We start from the raw sequence: 18,513 nt of genomic DNA, 5'->3' as shown, positions 1-18,513 counted from the left end.
CATATGGCTGACCAAAGTGTTATCATCCCGCTGAGTTTGACAGGAAGGAGTTACTTTGACACGTCTAAATTTAACAGGCAGAAAGGATGGCTATTATGCTTCTATAAATAACCTACAGGGATGTGATGTTTTTTTAATTAATTTTTTTTGTATCATCAGCTAAATATTAAGCTTAAAAACAGATCCTGGTTTTCCTAGAACTAATGTAAGGAAAGTTTGTGTGAGGCGGGCACCACAGATTAGACTTCAGAAGGATCTTCAACGAAAATAAATCAGATTTGAAACTTTTCTCTTAATCCAGCTTCAGGGGTTACAGAAAGGATGACCTCCTGGTTGTGATTAAATGGTAACTAAACCTCAACTCTGGAACTGCAACCTCATCACTATTTGGTGTAACAGGGGTAAAAATACAGGTAAAACCATTTTGATAAACAAGGCCACTCAGGCTGTCTGTCTAACACACTTTCACTTTTTTCCACTTTATATTTCAAGCACTAACCCTGAGACAAAATCCCAGCCATATACTGTACTGTATATACAACCACGCATTCTTGGAAAGGCTTTGTTTAGATTAGGTAAACAACATTTCCTCACTACAAAGGCAGGTATGTCTTTTCATGAAGGAGTTTACAAGTACTTCCTACTTTACAACAGCGAGCAAGTGAAGCCTTTAATGTGCAATTGCCATCTAACACAAACATGATTATGTCAGACACTACATGCGCCATTCTCTCTGTTCAAAGGGCTTTTGTGATAATATATTTTAATGTACTTTATCAAAGACTACGTTTTGAGCGTCTGCCCTCACAAACACAGTCTGTATTGTTTGATATTCTGAGTGTATAATGGGAAAATATTGGAGTTTAAGTGCTTCACGGATCACCAGACTTGTGATCACAAAGCTGTCACCTGACTAATGATTCCACAGCCTCCTCACAGATACATACTGTATGTTCCACTGTGATCTAAATCGGTGAACCCGGCAACGTCGAGTCGTGGTGTTCTCCTGACGTGAGTCATCGTGCCCTGGTTTGTTTCTTTTTTGGTTTCGTAATCACGCTCCCACGAACTCATGTGACTCCCATCTCCATTTGAAACCTCCTGGCTCGAAACGTAACAGTGACAGCCGTAATTCTCAGCGTGGTTCGAAGGCAATTCACAAATGTAATCAATCACTCTCAGTTCCTGTAAACGCTCGTGTTGCAACCTCATGACTCAGGGTGGAGTCATGCTCACTGATGCGCTCAGTATGTTAACGTGACGATTTCATTCTTGTCAATTTGATTGATTGATTGATTGATTGATTGATTGATTGATTGATTGATTGATTGATTGATTGATTGATTGATTGGTCAGTGTTTTACTTTCACTGATCCCTTCCACCCACACCCTGTAAATAAAGGCGAACAGAAGTCCCCTCCAGGCAGATGACATCAGAGCACATAACCTTTGTTTGCTGGTGACATAGTCTCTTTCTGAATAAAGGAACAGTGTAAATATACATCGTCTGCTCTCCAGCTTTTATTACACACACCAAACACTGCTGAAGGGACCCCGTAATGCACACTGAGCCTCTCTTCCAACTAAGTTATTATAGAACCAAACAGAAAGTCACCTGAAAATGAATGGCTGTGATCAGAGAATAAAAGGGAGATCACACTATTTGCTTAAAGGACCTTCCGCCATGCTCATAGATCCCTAATCATTTTAATGGCTCCGTGGTTTTCTTGTGGAAACAGGCACCGTGTTTAATCTAAGTTTGTAATGTTTTTGAGAAAAAAATATCTCATTAGAAATGCCCGCAGTGTTTCATCTGTAAATTATTGTTGAAATTTTAACTCAGCGAAATTATGAGAGCATTGATATTTTAATCACCCCCCCTTTCTTTATGTGAGATTTGAGGTAAAAATCCGAAGCACAGCTGTCTGTTTCATCAACTTTCTGGCATCTGACAATCATTGACTTTCAAGTTCAGCACTAATGCAAGCAGGTAACAAGGAAGCTGTTCTAACCTGAATGACTCGCTTTCATTGCCCCCAGGCACAATCACACAGTTTTTATTTATCCACAGGAACAAGTGCTTGAGAACAAAACAAAAACCAGTTTTTGAATCTCACAAACATGTGTCAGCTATCTATTAAATATCTGAGCGTAACACATGGTGAACAAATAAACACATTTTATTTCAACATGATTTACTGTTTTCTTTGGTCTGTTTTACTTTTATTTAAATTTTTTTATTGGATTCTGTTTTATATCTAATCAGCGTCATTGATGTTCTACAAGTAATCATTAAGTGACCCATGATGCCTTTTTAAGACAAATTTTTTCTGTCACTTTGTACATTTTTCTGAAGTTTTAAATGTTTTCCTTTATGTTGTTGTGGGGAAATAGTAGTTAAATTGAAGATGGCATCAGAAGCAAGTGCTACTGTCTGAGTCTGTCGGGGAGAAGTGCAAATTTATGAAGGTGAAAATAAATTGTCCATGTTTTGAACAGACCGAGAAAACTCGGTGAAAAACAATTTTGGATTTCCTCTTTAATTCTAATGAACCGGAACTTCTTTCCATTGTATATCCATACACCTGTAGTCCGCAGATATTATGGTAAATTTTATCCCTAAAACTCAACTGTTCATCTAATCCCAATAATAATGAGACATGGACGTTTACATAAAAATATATCAGATAAATGCAAAATAAAATAAAAAACATTACTGGTTTTAGCTTTCTTATTGGAGGGATATCAGAGCAGCGGGGGTGTTCTTCGGTCTATATAAAAGCGCCGCCATCTTACATTTCCCAGACTCTGCTGTTGCGGCTGTGTCAGTGTTGGCTGCTGGTGGAGGGAGTGGATGAAAGCTCCCCGCTGACGCTCGTCTGCACATTTTCCTCGAGCTATTTTTTAAAAACCTTTTCGAGGTGGTTTTTTTTTTATTAATCGAAACCCAAGTGAGAGGATTTGCTGCATTCATAAGGTTAGCCTTCAACATTTAAACTACCGACTTTTAAAACTAGTTTATTAGTTTACCTGGATTACTGAGATGCATCAGGATAGTTTATTAGTTGTGTTTTTCTTGTTCGGGTTCTGAATGGCAGCGGGAGTGGACGCGGTGTGGTGGTTGTGTGCGGGGCGGGCTGGCCGGGGATGGGGCTGCAGCAGCAGCAGCCGCTCCGCTGCCTCCACGGCAGATTCGCTTTTGTGCCAGCCACCGCCTCATCATGGGAACCAGCTCCTCTCACTGAAAATACTCTGCGACCGACGGGGTTTTTTGGAGGGTTTGTCTCTGCCATTTTTCTTCCAACTTTTCATCATTAGGTAGAAAATCTTTTTGGATGCGTTTTGTTGTTGTTGTATTCGGAAACTTAAACTGGACTTGGAGCTAAAGGCTGATGTTGTGTTGTGCTTTTAGCCTGTTAGTCCACTTACTGCTGGCCGCATTCCTTTATTCTGAGTCACGTTGGGAAAACTCAAAGTTTGTCCCTTTTTACAGCTGTGGTAGCGAAACAAACAATATGAAATGAGGATTGAAGCGGCTGAAGTTTATCGGAGGGTTTCATTTAAATCTTTTAACGCGCAGTTAGCTTCGGGCATCTTTAATACCGCTGACGTTTCGACCGAAGTTCTGTGGAAACTTTAGGAAACCAGTTTTAAATAGACTCCCTCGCTCTGAGTCTTAAAAGTTTTATTTTTTTTAAGTTTCAGGTTTAGTTTATGTTCCAAGAGTGTTTTTCCTCTCGTCCTTTTAAACAAAGACCGACAAAATTCCTGAGCCGCTGTTTGGTGAGGAGGAGCCAGAGAGTGAAATCTGAGTCGATGGTGTTTAGAGGGAGAAAAAAAAAAAAAAAAAAAAAAGGGGGTCGTGGGGCAGCCAGCAGCTGTGGAGACCAGGCAAAGACTGGTGTGTTTTCTTAAATGTTTTACACTTTTATTCTTCTACCTTCAGGTTGTTGTTGCCAGAAACTGAAACCACAGCTGCACGAACCTGAAGAGGCGAAGAAAGTTGGGATAATCAGGCTTAGCTTTTGATTTACTAGCTTACACGCCATTCTTTTAAAAATATATATATATTATGTCAAAACATATTTGTAACAATTTACTAAAAGTAAAAAAAAAAAAATGCGTCCTCAGTTCGTTCTTTTTTACTCTTGTGTATAAAACCTTGTTAATATCTTGTTCCGGCTGTTTCTGCAGCTGAGAAATCCCCAAACAAACTGCACAACGGAACAGAAAAAAAAAGTGTCTCGTTAGCATTTATTTTTCATCTGATAACGCGTTCACTTCAGCCGGAAACGTAGGTGTTATATCCGGCAGCGTGGCTGGTGTGATTTGAGGCAGTAGTCTTGTTTTTGAGAAAGAAAAACAAAAACCTTTCCAGTGGTCGTTTATTACCGGAACCCAGGTCTGCAGCTTCCTGTGAACCCACTGGTGTCTGGTTTTAGTTGACAGGGATTTTAAACTCGTTTCAACACTAATTAATACTCAGTTTTTTTTTCCAGTATGTGATTTTTTTAATGCTTTATTTCTGGAAAGTATAGGTTTTTGCAAATTTGCATATGAAGTCTTGTTTGAAATGAGTTAATGTACAAAGTGTCACCTTCTTGTGTGTTTCCTGTTTCTCCACAGAATTGTACTTTTTCTCTCTCTGTGTGTAGAGACCCAGGTCTGAGTTGTGCATCGGCTGCAGGCATTCAGTTCATTGTGGTGTTGGCAGGCAGCTCAGAGTGCTGCTGACCCTGCAACATTACCCACCCAGCCTGTAGCAGCCTCTTTCTCTCTGCTTCTGCCAATGTTAGTGCTTGTTTGGACCATTCACTCATCTGGACTTAGACCCCCCCCACCCCCCTTCCTGTGTTTTGACACAAGGAAATAAACGGGATGTGACAAAATCAATAAATTTTAGTCTAATTTTAAATTCATTTCTGCGTAGCTCGGTTTGCTTTATTCTAGGGAAAAAATAAAAAATTGTAGACATTTCCCAGGTGAGGAAGAACCCAAAGTATTAAGCTACCGATTTGTGCTCGCCAAAAAACTGTCAAATTAAGGGGAAAAAATTATATATTTTACTTGTTTTGCCCCTCAATTGGCTGCTACACTAACTTATTTTAAATTAGTTTATTTTTTAGAATTGAGTACTTAATGACTTCCACCTGAAGTAAACAGTTAAGCCTTTTTTGTGTGTTTTATTTTTCTTTAGAGACTAAAAACTTGTCATGTGGTTTACACAAAAACTAATGACAGACTGATTTTCGGTATCTGAACATGCTGAGCGTTAGTTGGCTCGTAATACCTGACTTTACAAGCGGTCTGTATTCAGAGCAAATATTTTTCCCTCACATCTGTGTTTTTGTTGTCTATTCCTGAGGTTTAGTTTTGCTCGTCATGCTGGAGCCTTTTGGTTCTAAACAGTTGAGCCTTTAATTTGTGATTTGCTGACGTTTTTTTTTGAAAATACTTGTGTGCAGGAGTGGTTTTCCCTGTTATTTGAGTGTTTACATGGGCAGCACGGCTCACCTACACCTTGTGTGTGTTTTTACTATCTAAATGCACTTGTGTAATACCTGCCTAACAGACTCGTCCAAGCGTAGCGAAAGGTGATGTTTTCCTTCGCTTCGCTGCACAGGCCGGCTGTGGTACTCGGGGGGGCCCGGCGTGTCGTGCAGCAGACATCTGGTTTCGGTTGGAGCTTTTCACTGCACCAGCCACAACTGTGCAGATTGGATTTCACATCTGGCTTCAAAGAAACCTGTCATTCAGATTTTTTTTTTGGTTTTGTTTTGTTTTTTGTGGCCAGGCTGCTAGCTTGATGGCTAACTCTTCGTTTACCTTTTAGCTTACTGTTATTTTGTTGTTGTATTTTTTTTTGTCTCAATTGGAGACCAAGTTTTTGTGTTTGTTTAAAAAGAAATGCACGAAAATGTTTCCAAAGCCAGATAAAAGACCCACTTAACCACCGGCGTGAATCATAAATGGTTCCACTGTGTGCTTTGATTGTATGTTTGATTTGTATCCAGGCGTATATGAGACATGTGGCTCCCATTAGGCCTGTGCTGGGTTAGACGGGGGCAGGCCAGGAGTGCTGGAAGGATGGCGTGTGAACAGCAGATTAGTTTGTGCCTTCGTGGTTTCGAGCAGCGGTCTTGGACCGTGATTCAGGCTCGTGTGTTAGTCACTCGGTGAGCTCAGACGCTGGGGCTCTCAGCAGATGTCTCTGCATGTTGGCAGCAAATAAACTTTGCGCTGGAGCTCACACGAGGTGGAGTTTTGTCGTCGAGGTTCTGTCTTCACCAAGTTTGTACGGAGGACTTTGTGTCGTGTTTTATTCAACACAACTTGGAGCTTATTTCCAAAGGAGAGTGATCTATTACAGATGCAATAAAAACATGATGGATATGACAGTGATTTTATTTTTCTCTTTAGACATTTGCTTTTTGATCTTTAAATAGGCTTTAGGCTGATCAGGAGAGTATCTGAACACTCCACAGTTAACACACCCAAAAGTACTGTATTTTTAGTAAGAACGTAACATCCACTCCAGTTGTGAATCATATTTTAGTTTAATCCTACTTTCGCCTCTTCATGATGCAAACAGAAGCACAGTCTTCACTGTTCTGCTTTTTGCCCGGTGACAGGACTGAGTAGTGTGATCAGCTGTAGACATATGAAGCAATATCACTCTTGGTTCCATTTAAGAATAAAACCACAAGTTTCACCTTGAAATCTTGAACTGGGTTTCAATATGTTTGTTTACCAAGTGCAGTTTTTCAGTTTCTGTGATGGGTTTAGTTTTGGATTTGTTGCGTTTCCTCTGAGCCCTAGCAGAATTCATTTGCCTAAACAACCAAGTATCTGAATGTCTGTCAGCCCTCCATATGACTGTTCTGGTTTCGGTAAAACCATAAAGCACAACACCTCTCCAGTCCCTTTTTGGTGGAATCATAAGTTTTGTGGCGACTTGCTGTAATTGATTTTTACAAGCTGATGTAAAGATTTCAACTTTAGCTAACGCGTAAGAAAACTTTCAATAAGTTCCTACATCCCACCCCAGAGGTTCTGGATCATCTGAATAACAATCATTCCCTGCCAGAACCGTTTTCAAGTTCATTTTGTCCGCTGAAACTCTCAGACCTGATTTCTGGTTGAGTCAGCAGAGGAAAGGACCCCGCAAAAGACAGGCAGTGTCTGAACACCTCTTCTTGTCAAAATGTACATCATAATTCAGAATATTGGTCTCTGGGGTGTTTAATTAATCTGAAACCAAAGGAAGATGTTTATTAATATTTTTCCAATGATTTTTAAAAGTAGCATCACTCTGTCAGGTACTTTCTACCATCTTATTACTTGTTAATGCAATTATTTAATGATTCTAACACAGTGGTTCCCAAACTTTTTATCTTCTGACCCACAAAATATTCATGGCAAAAACTTGTGACCCCAAGTATTACTGGTCTGAGTACACAAACTTTGTTAATAACCCTAAAAACACAGGCTTTTGACAATCTAAACACATTGTACACAAATATAAAAACTTATTTATAGCTATTTTTGTTTTTTGTAATAATTATAGGGAAAATATTACATCGGCAATTATTTCATACCCTTTTAAATTGATTTCTGGAGATTATCCAAGGTGCTTCATGACCCATAATTGGGTCCCAAGCCCAACTTTGGGAACCAAAGTGCAGTGGTTTCCAAACTTTTCAGCTTTTGACCCACAAAATAACAGTAGCAGAGACCTGTGCCCCCATTTTTGGATGATAAACATTTGTATCAGGTCAACAAAACATGGGCATAGTAACAATATTTTTATACTACATTTATTCATTTTAAACATACTAACCTCACTCCTTTTGTAACAACTAAGACAAAAATGTAATTAATTCAGAAAATCTTTTCAGGACCCCACCTTGATGTTTCGGGACCCCACTTTGGATCCCGACCCCATCTTTGGGAAACACTGTTCTAACACATTACATCACCAGTCAAAAGTTTGGACACACCTTCCCACAATTCTTCTAACATAAATTCGCGTTACAAATTTTGAAACTACAAACTCGATTTTGAAATTTAGGAAACTTCATTATTTCAAAAAGTCAAAAAAATAATCAAAAGGGAATTTATTTAAAAAATTGATTGAGAAACATTCAATTTAAAAGGTCTCATTCCTTGTTAAATAGGCTGTTTATTTCTATCATTGTTGCTACTTTCAAACAAATTTGGTCTATTGTCTGATTCAAATCTTAATTTCTCTCTTGGCTCAGACTTGTAATTTTCTGTCTCTAAAGCTGCTGGCTTTGAAACGGAGTGCTTGGCTTGAACCATGTTATTTTATAGGGAAAACGCTCATTTCAGTGTTGGCCTGTATGACTTTTCTTTACAAATCCTCTCAGCTGTGAACACAACTGTGTTCGCTCTAACAAGCTGACAGCTGTTTCATGTTGTAGGCTTTAAGAATCGTGGTCATTTGTACAGAAAGAAGTCACTACAAAAGACCGTCTTCAGTATGTTGAATATTAAATGCTGTTTAATGTTTGCTTTTTATGAAAGTGCTTTAGCAGCTGCTCAGTTGTGTATAATTACAATAAATGGAAAATAATTATAAAGCACTTGTAAATGGGGAAAATACATTTAAATGTGTTCCTGTTCAAGATGTTTGGTTTATTTTAGTGCGGTGACTGAAACTCTGCAGTCTTGCCATGTGACTATTGTCTGTGTGCAGTGAGACATTTCATGTCCAGAATATTTCTCATTCTAAAGAGATGTGGAAAAGGTGTAACCACTCCTTTTTTAATATAATCATCATGTATTGTGTTGGATTGCATTTCTTCAGCAGCTGCAGCGGTTCAGTCTCCATGTAGAGCTGTGATTATATCTGGGTCTGTTCACTGCAGGAAGGTCCAGTATTGTCTCATTAATTGGGTTAAAAGGTTTTTGTTTCTCTCCACGTTTCCCCTCATTGTGTCGGCTCAGCACTACAACATATCCTGGCTGAATGTTGGGACTGAAGTCCATTAGGTTAGAATTTATTTTGGAATAACAAATGTACTTCAGAAAAGGTCTGATGAAAGGATTTAAACTCCAAGCCACAGTTTTCATCTTTAGCAGAGACCTTTGTCAGCATTTTACCCTTTTTCCATTTTTGTTTGTCATAATATTTTTAATATGATTCAGGGAGGGGAAAGCTTCTTTCGGTTTACTCTTTTGGGTTTTTTTCCCCTCCTAAATTAACGTCCCTTTGCTTTCTCTACCTCTCCTGCCAACGGCAGATATTTACTTTCTGTGCAGTGTGGGTTCAGCTTCAAAGCCAGTTGAGGAATGTATGTGTGCCCTCCTCCCTCCTCTCTCCACCCCGCGCTTCACTTCCCTCGTCCTTCCACACTTAAATAGTTGGGAGCTGCTACACTTAATGGAGGCCTTTGTGTGTGCGAGCTGGAACTGTTTGCATATCTGTCTGAAACGGGAACGAGGAGGAGGTGAAAAAGGAAAGAAAAGTCAAGAGTTGCTTGTCGGGGCCATTTCTTTTGAACTCGCGTCTTCATTAATTTACTTCCTGTCCCTAACTCTTTGGACTTTTCGAATGATGCTTCATGTTTTGTATAAAGTGGATGAAATCAGTCAGAATAGTTCAGAGGCAGTTTGACTGATTGTGTTCTCCTCCCACAGGTCAGGAAGCTGTGTTGGCTGTGGTTTGAGAAAGGAACATGGCTTCCCAGGGTGAGTTGTGGACGTTTATTCATTGCTGCGTCTGTGTCGCACTCTGAGTCGTTATCAATGGATTACATTTATCAGTTGTCTGAGTTACCGTCCCCTTTAAATTATGTTCTTATTAAAGAACAGTGAATTGGTTATTGATTTTCATTTGAAACTCAAACTTGATTCTTCAAGAGCTAATGGGTAACACCAATGAAGGATAAAGACAGTGACGGAATTTATGATTTGGATCAAACTATTTTTCAGAATAGTAGCAAAACACGAGCTTGAATACATTAGTAATAACCTTTTTAAAATAGTACACATACTGTAAAGAAATACCTAAAATGTTGTTTTGTTAAACAGCTGATCTGATGGAGCTGGACATGGCCATGGAGCCTGACCGTAAAGCAGCAGTCAGCCACTGGCAGCAGCAGTCCTACCTAGATTCAGGAATCCATTCAGGAGCCACCACAACTGCCCCCTCCCTCAGCGGGAAGGGCAACCCCGAGGAAGACGATGTGGACAACAACCAGGTCATGTACGAGTGGGAGCAGGGCTTCAACCAGAACTTCTCCCAGGAACAAGTCCAAGGTAAGTCAGAGCTTTGCAGCTTGTTCTGAGGGATCCTGAAAGCAGTTCTTAAAGCTGTTCTCGTCTGTTGTAGACATAGACGGTCAGTACGCCATGACGCGCGCTCAGCGGGTGCGTGCAGCAATGTTCCCAGAGACTCTTGAGGAGGGCATGCAGATCCCCTCCACACAGTACGATTCTGCAAACCCCACTAATGTCCAGAGGCTGGCAGAACCATCACAGATGCTCAAACACGCTGTGGTCAATCTGATCAACTATCAGGATGATGCTGAGCTCGCCACCAGAGCCATTCCAGAACTCACCAAACTACTCAACGATGAGGACCAGGTGAGCTGGATTTAGAAGCTGACACTCCAGATTCTCTCAGATCTTTTTGTTTTTCTTCGTGCTGGTGTTTTATTATATTTTTCTGCTTTTAGGTTGTTGTCAACAAAGCAGCAGTGATGGTCCATCAGCTGTCAAAGAAGGAAGCTTCTCGTCACGCCATCATGCGCTCCCCTCAAATGGTGTCTGCCATCGTCAGAACCATGCAGAACACGAACGACGTGGAGACGGCTCGCTGCACCGCAGGAACGCTGCACAACCTTTCCCATCACAGAGAGGGGCTGCTGGCTATCTTCAAGTCGGGAGGAATTCCTGCTCTAGTTAAAATGCTCGGGTATGTGCTGTAGTTCTCAGCTCAGTAGGTGCTTTTATCAAAGAAACAGATATCCTAGCATGCTATTTTGGCCAACCTTTTGCCCCCAGTGTCTGTGTTCTGGGGTAAAATCTCCATGTGTGGCGACACAAATATATCCAGGATTTGAGTCCGACATCAATGCAATGAAAACCTTTAGTGATAAAACTGAACCTAAGCTAACTGTGTTGCCCTTTTCTAGTTCTCCAGTGGATTCTGTCCTGTTCTATGCCATCACCACCCTCCACAACCTCCTGCTGCACCAGGAAGGAGCAAAGATGGCCGTTCGTTTAGCTGGCGGTCTACAGAAAATGGTGGCTCTGCTCAACAAAACCAACGTCAAGTTCCTGGCCATCACCACCGACTGTCTGCAGATACTGGCCTACGGGAACCAGGAGAGCAAGGTGAGGGGATGAAGCTCGCAGAAACTTCAGTCTGGACGTATTTGATTTGAGTTTGGGAATAAAGCTTCTGTGTTGTCGTTGTGTAGTTGATAATCCTGGCGAGTGGGGGTCCTCAAGCACTGGTCAACATAATGAGGACGTACACATACGAGAAGCTGTTGTGGACCACGAGTCGTGTCCTCAAAGTTCTGTCTGTGTGTTCCAGTAACAAACCTGCCATTGTAGAAGCTGGTATGTTATCTGTGATGTGTGGACGAGAGTTCTGGTTCTGTTATTTTGTTTTAAACAGCAACAATGAAACTGTCTTCTCAGGAGGTATGCAGGCTCTGGGACTGCACCTGACAGACCCCAGCCAGAGACTGGTCCAGAATTGTCTCTGGACTCTCAGGAACTTATCAGATGCTGCCACTAAGCAGGTGAGATCTGCATCTTGTAGCCTATATTTATTTTTTCTTTGTTAGTGACATTTAAAAAAAACTACATAAATTTGACTTTGATAAGCAAACAAATCAATAGTTTAATAAAGGTTATGCGTAGACTTAAGACTTTCTGTATGTGCTCTGTAGGAAGGAATGGAGGGTCTGCTAGGAACTCTGGTCCAGCTGCTCGGCAGTGACGACATCAACGTGGTGACCTGTGCTGCTGGGATTCTGTCTAATCTGACCTGTAATAACTACAAGAACAAAATGATGGTCTGCCAGGTGAGGTCACACAGCCCTTTTTGTTCCCATCTGGTTAAAAGTCATTTTTTAATGTTTACATTGAATTAATTAATCTGCTGCCTTCTCAGGTTGGGGGTATTGAGGCATTAACTCGCACAGTTCTACGAGCCGGAGACAGAGAAGACATCACAGAGCCGGCTATTTGTGCCCTGCGCCACCTCACGTCTCGACACCAGGACGCAGAAATGGCCCAGAATGCCGTGCGGCTGCACTACGGCCTGCCTGTGGTGGTTAAACTGCTGCACCCGCCCTCGCATTGGCCCCTCATTAAGGTACCATCCGACGATAGATGTTGGTGTAAGAAGGGAATATTTGAAAGAAAATCTATTTTTATATCCTAAATCTTCTCAAAAGAGCAGCTAATCTGTTGAGCGCCATCCTAATTAGCTGCGATTCAGAGTTTCATTCAGAAGCACAACTAATACACGGCTGCTCTTCCATCAGGCTACAGTCGGTCTAATTCGCAACCTGGCCCTGTGTCCTGCAAACCACGCCCCGCTGAGAGAGCAGGGGGCCATCCCCAGACTGGTTCAGCTGCTGGTGAGAGCACACCAAGACACACAGAGACGTACCAGCATGGGCGGCACACAGCAGCAGTTTGTGGTAAGACTTGATTGATTTCACAGCTCAGTAATAAACTCCACTAGTCGATACAGCACAGCGTGGCAGTGGCCTCAGCACAATTTAATTTCAGCAGAAAGCCCCCCTGCCACCACCCCTCGACCCCTCGCACAATTCCAGTGAGATCAAAAGTGGTTACCACCCCATCTGTTTCAGGTTTCTCCAAGAAAGTGTCTCTAATCAAGTGTTTGTGTTCTCAGGAGGGGGTTCGAATGGAGGAGATAGTGGAGGGCTGCACAGGAGCACTTCATATCCTGGCCAGAGACCTCCACAACAGAGTGGTCATCAGAGGACTCAACACTATTCCACTCTTTGTACAGGTCAGCCCCCTCCACCCCCAACCAACGATCTGTTGTGTCTAATTTATTTGGAACGCTGCTTCGATAAGAGAATCAAATAAAACATTGTCTTCTGTATGTTTGTGTGCAGCTGTTGTATTCTCCTATCGAGAACATCCAGCGTGTAGCAGCAGGTGTTCTGTGTGAGCTGGCTCAGGATAAGGAGGTCGCAGACGCCATCGAAGCCGAGGGGGCCAGCGCCCCGCTCACAGAGCTGCTCCACAGTCGCAATGAAGGAGTCGGTACGTCCACAGAAACTCACTCCGTTATTGACTTTTGGTGCTCAGTGTCAGTATTTTACAGTGCATTGTGGTCCAGAAATATTCACACCTACGGTTGGTTCTTTTAAATTCACTTAGCGTTTATATGCATCTGTGTTTCAGCTCTGTAGTCATTTTATTATCTGGCAACCGTACATGAAGACATTTTGCTATCACAATTTGAAATGACAACAAAACAAGTTTTTGTAAATAAAAGTCAATAGAAAACCAGAATTTAAAGAACCAAAAGATTGGAGTGAATGGCTATGAATGAATTTCAGCATGTGGTGCTCGATTTTACATGTTTGTTTAACTAATAAGTAAAAGATGGTTATGATTTGATAAAACATTACAAGTGTTTAAATCCTAAATGTTTACATAGATAAACTTTAAAGCACACAGTTTGATGCCAACTCTTTAATCTTCCTCAGCAACATACGCTGCAGCAGTTTTGTTCCGTATGTCGGAGGACAAACCCCAAGACTACAAGAAACGTCTCTCTGTAGAACTCACCAGCTCTCTCTTCAGGACAGAAGCAATGTCCTGGAATGAGGTACGACACACATCTGTCCTTTTAGCTGCTCGTTTTTCAGCTTAAACAGATTTAGAATTCTACATGAGTTGAAGGCCTGTGTGTATTTTATTTTAGCTATTGCTAGAATTTTCACACATGTCTCTGAATTGCTGTGCAGACTGCAGACTTGGGTTTGGACATTGGAGCGCCAGCAGACACACTGGGCTACAGACCGGATGGTAAGTCCACACTGCAGCTCTGTGGAGCTGAACATTAACAGATGAAACAAGGTCCGTTAAACTGAGGCAAACTGCTCCACTGAATTATCTAGTTTTTAATTACTCAGCCTTTTCAAGACCAGACCCGTAAAATGAACATTACTGAAGGTAGAGATGTTGTTTAAAGCCAGGAGAACATGTCTTTAAGAAGCTGCAGCTTTCAGGTGCCTCAGTTTAACACCTTGGACTGTGTGAAGTGATCAGTAGGCAGCTTCACTGCTCTTGTTCCTCCAGCACAAACATGTTGAACATCAGGTCCAAGTCTGAGCCCAGCTTGTGTTCTGGAGGATGGTTCAGTGTTGTGTTGCTGTGTGGTGTTTTTTAAAATGATTGTACTACTGTGTGATGGTGTGGTTTGTTAACCAGCTTCTAACAGCTGCTCTGCTTCCCCTGCCTTTTTCCTCCGTCTGCTCCCTGCTTCCCCAGAGCCAAGTTACCGTTCCTTCCATTCGGGGGGTTACGGTGGAGACTCTATGGGCATGGAGCCCATGATGGACCATGATCTGGGTGGTGGTCACCACCCAGGCCAGGACTACCCTCCTGTAGAAGGGCTGCCTGACCTGGGACATGCCCAGGAACTGATAGAGGGTCTGCCACCCGGTGACTCGAACCAACTGGCCTGGTTTGATACCGACCTGTAAATACCAACATTACACTACACTTTCTACTAGGTAAGAGCCACTTCCCTGCTCCTCTGTACAGCCTTGTAGCAGCTGTAGGCACTTCTAAGTCGAGCTGAACTCTGAAACCCAGTGGGGAGTATTCAACATGAAATGAGTGAGGAGGGAGAAGAGTGGATTTACTGACTCTGGCTGTTGCATGTTCAGACTGCTCTTATTGCAAAGCTGTTTGATGTGTTTGATCTCTGTGTGTGGTCCTTCACCAACCCCAGCGCTGTCGTCTTTTTACCCCCCTTTTGACTCCTCCTTTCCTCTCTTTGCAGCTGTATCATGTGATCCGGATGAACCTGCATCGTGATTCGCCCATATGGAGGAGGCGGGGTTTCAGAAAGTGCCTGAAGATGACTCAACAACAACAACAAGCAGAGTTTCCTGTCTACAGGGACTCCATTGGGACAAAGTAGATTTTAGTGCGGTTCGGTTCTGCTCCCAGCTTCATCTGGGGCTGACATACAGTAAATCTTTACATGAAACACCGATTTTGATCTTCATGATCGATTATCAACGACCCTTTTTTATTCATTTTTTTTTCCTTTTCATTATTACAATTTTTGGTTGTTTTTTCCTTTTTTTGATTTTGTTTTTGTTTCAATCTGTAATGGTACAAACTGAATCTAGCTTGCTTTTCCCCTCCATTTTTCTGCATAATGATACTCATTTTCTTGTTTTTCTAAGTCCTTGGATTTTAAGTCTCCTGTAGTGTTAAGCCTTTTTCTTTTTTTAAGTGGTGATGCTTCATCCAAGGAAAGAATTGGATGCGATTTTAAATGGTGTCCAAACACTAAAGGTAATCAGTTGAATTGTATTCTGATGATCAAGTGTAACATTGTGTAGCTTTTGTATAAAAAAAAACATGAATTGGAAATCATGACCCAAATATTGAGCTATTTTCTTGCTTTAAAGGAGGAGACGAATGTCTCTGCTGTTCCAAAGGGTGGGTTAGCTGACCGAGGTGGGTGGGAGTGTCTGAAAGGACGGGTGGAGACGTGCTCCTATTGGTCTGCTGTTACTAAGGGGTGAAGTAGTGAGAGGCGCTGGTTGCTGTAGCCTGCTGTGTTCTGAAACAATAAAATGGACTGTCATTTCACCTCCATGTCTGTCTCATTTTAAAACTACAACTGATTCATCAGGTCAGAGTTTAGTTTGGTCAGGTGTAGAAAACAAATGTTTAGAATAGTTTGAAGCAATTATCCCAAAATAGGACAAAGTTTATATCACTGACAGTTTTGCCTGCATTACATGTCCTGTGTTACAAATCTTCACATGGTCTTATGTTTTTTAATCAAACACATTTAGTCAGGAGTTCCCATTTAAGACAATTAAACATGTTTTTATGACTCAAGTCAAAAATATTCAAATAAATTAAAACCTACCAGATACATGTAATAAACCTAGCAAACATGCAGGGAACAATGGTAACGTGATCTTTGCTGACCGTCTCTCACGCATTAATGGATCTTGTAATGAGTCAATATTCTCATTAAAGCCGACTGGAAACGTGAGCAGGCTCCAAGTCGAGTGCTGTGATGCATGTGACAGTCCAAATGATTGCTCCTGTAATCCTGCGCAGTCTGCTGAACACTGGCTGGGTGTTTCGAATGTGCTGTCAAATAACATCAATATTCTTCACTGTCATTGATTTGATTTGGAGCTGACGGGAGTCAATTAGAGGCATGAGTAAATTCTGTAACGGCATCATTTACAAACATCTTAAGGAGTGTGGCTGAAGTTTGAAACTGACCGTTTATTTTAGGAACACCAGCTTGCAAGTACTGTACATTTGTTTTCAGTTCAGTTTCTAACAATTATCTTCTAGTTTAAGAAGACTTGCATATAACTAATGTCAAAAGACTTCATCCAAAATCAACACCTGGCTATTTAAAAACAAGAAAACAAACAAACTCTTAAATGTTGGTCCATCTTTGGTTATCTGCAGAGTTGGAGATGAAGAGCTGTTAGGATCCAGAGATCTGAAGAATGTCTTCAGCCAGTGGTGTCACATCAGCATGACTCCTGGAACACATGTAATTGAACTAAATGTTACTTTAGGCCCTGTTACACATTAAATGTGCTCATTTGGTTAAAATGCACGAAGTTTCCTGAAACAGTCTACAGATACATGAAGTAATGTTCAGTATAATAAAGGTCAAAATGACATCAGGAGGTACTGTAGTCGTGAGTGTTACATTTACTGCTACATTTAAAGAAACATTTTATTGTATCTAAAGCACCTGCTGCCTCCCTAGTGTAAGTCCTTAGTGTATTAGTTTTTTGTGGAAGCAACACACACACACACGGTCCATCCAGAACTCTAGGTTGATTTTCAGCAGCTGTGTGGATCTGAACCACTGATGTAAATGATAAATCTCCACACAAACACCAGACCAGGTGGTCTCACCATCATAATCTGACATTTGTCAAAGCAGCTCAACTACTTTCTGTTACTTCAGTTGTCAGAGGTTACAAAGTTTAGAGAAAACATTTGCTCAAGTTTTCTGTAACTACCTCCTGATCCTCGTCTTCCTCCTTGGTGTCCGAGGGCAGCCTGACAGGCAGGCCAGCAGAAGCCCACCCACTCCTCTTAGTTAATTAAAACCTCCATAATTAATCTAATTAGCACAGTTCCCACAGGCCTCAAACATCCTTCAAAGTTTGAGGGGCTTGAAAAAACAAATTGGGCTCATTTAAGTTTGATCACAAAATAGTTTGGTAAGTTCCTGCTCTTTCACAAAACCAAACTGAAGATTTCAGCTGAACAAAGGACAGAGGAAAATAATTTTTTTAGACAATAGATTATTACAGTTCAACACCACAAAACCTTAACTTTACAGTATTTTCCTAACATGCCCAAAGTAACAGAAAAACATTAAATGTCTGTACAATCCAGGTATTTGGTGAAAACTGAATAGAAAATAGTAATAAAAAATACAGCAGCAAATTCCACCTTAGACAGTCAGCCACTATTATCAAATGAGTCAGTTACTGTATGTGATGAGAAATTTGACATTTTTAAAGGAAGAACAGAAATGGTTAGATTTGCTTCATTTACAAACTAATATTTATCATCATAAGAGCAGCTTTGATATTCAAAGGTCTAGCTTTCAATGCAGGATTGCATATTGCTCATTACTCGTATTGGTAAATGCTCAAGTTAAATACATTTAGGTCAAACTGTCACCATGTGTTGGTGCTCTGAGTGTGAGTTCACTATTTGAAGAACTGACTGAGCTGCAGAGGTGTCAAAAACATTCACATTCATTACTTAAGTAGAAGCATAGATTTTAGAGTTAAAATATATATTTTTTAGAAGTAGAAGTACCAACACAAGCTTTTTTTATTCAAGTAAAAGAACAAAAGTGAAAATAATGTAAGGTAAAAGAAAAGAAGCCATTCAGGCATCATTGATTTGAGCTTTCATTTGGACGATTTTGCTGTGAAGAAAACCTGCGGTCAAAGGAGCTCTCCACGCAGGTGAAACAAACCTTCCTTAAGCTGCAAAAACAGAAAATAACACAACGGATAAATTGCTACACTATTATAAGTGGCAAAATCTGCCGTTGCTACGTCCTGAGAAAGAAATCAAGCACTGAACTCATCAGTGTAAAAAGAACTTGGCCTCATGTTTCAATGGTATAAAAAAAAGTTGACGATCCAAAACACACCATCAAGTATCACCTCTGAATGGATTACCAAAAACTAATTTAACACTTTGGAGTGGCCTAATCAAAGTCCTGAC

General features: G+C 41.0%; 2 protein-coding genes across 2 annotated transcripts in view; one reads left to right on the top strand and one right to left on the bottom strand.

Annotated features, from left to right (window-relative positions):
• Positions 1 to 2,693: 2,693 nt before the first annotated feature.
• Positions 2,694 to 15,864, top strand: ctnnb1 (catenin (cadherin-associated protein), beta 1; the record flags this gene model as incomplete). The annotated part of the gene is given in 17 exon segments (XM_014003359.1): positions 2,694 to 2,977; positions 9,664 to 9,714; positions 10,057 to 10,284; positions 10,358 to 10,611; positions 10,704 to 10,942; positions 11,163 to 11,364; positions 11,451 to 11,595; positions 11,677 to 11,780; positions 11,931 to 12,065; positions 12,155 to 12,358; positions 12,531 to 12,689; positions 12,908 to 13,027; positions 13,137 to 13,287; positions 13,737 to 13,858; positions 13,998 to 14,058; positions 14,524 to 14,768; positions 15,041 to 15,864. Coding segments are annotated over 15 exon segments (2,352 nt in total). The 3' UTR covers positions 14,739 to 14,768; positions 15,041 to 15,864.
• Positions 15,336 to 18,513, bottom strand: part of ulk4 (unc-51 like kinase 4) — a 123,752-nt gene continuing 120,574 nt past the window's right edge. The window contains exon 36 of the mRNA XM_014003354.1: positions 15,336 to 16,790. Coding sequence (XP_013858808.1) covers positions 16,733 to 16,790 — 58 coding nt within the window. The 3' untranslated portion in view covers positions 15,336 to 16,732. The remainder of the gene's footprint in view (positions 16,791 to 18,513) is intronic.

This window comes from Austrofundulus limnaeus, unplaced genomic scaffold, assembly GCF_001266775.1.
Source record: "Austrofundulus limnaeus strain Quisiro unplaced genomic scaffold, Austrofundulus_limnaeus-1.0 Scaffold18, whole genome shotgun sequence".
NCBI classification, from domain to species: Eukaryota; Metazoa; Chordata; class Actinopteri; order Cyprinodontiformes; family Rivulidae; genus Austrofundulus; species Austrofundulus limnaeus.
The sequence above is the reverse complement of the archived record's forward strand: the minus strand, read 5'-3'. Positions and strand labels throughout refer to the sequence as shown.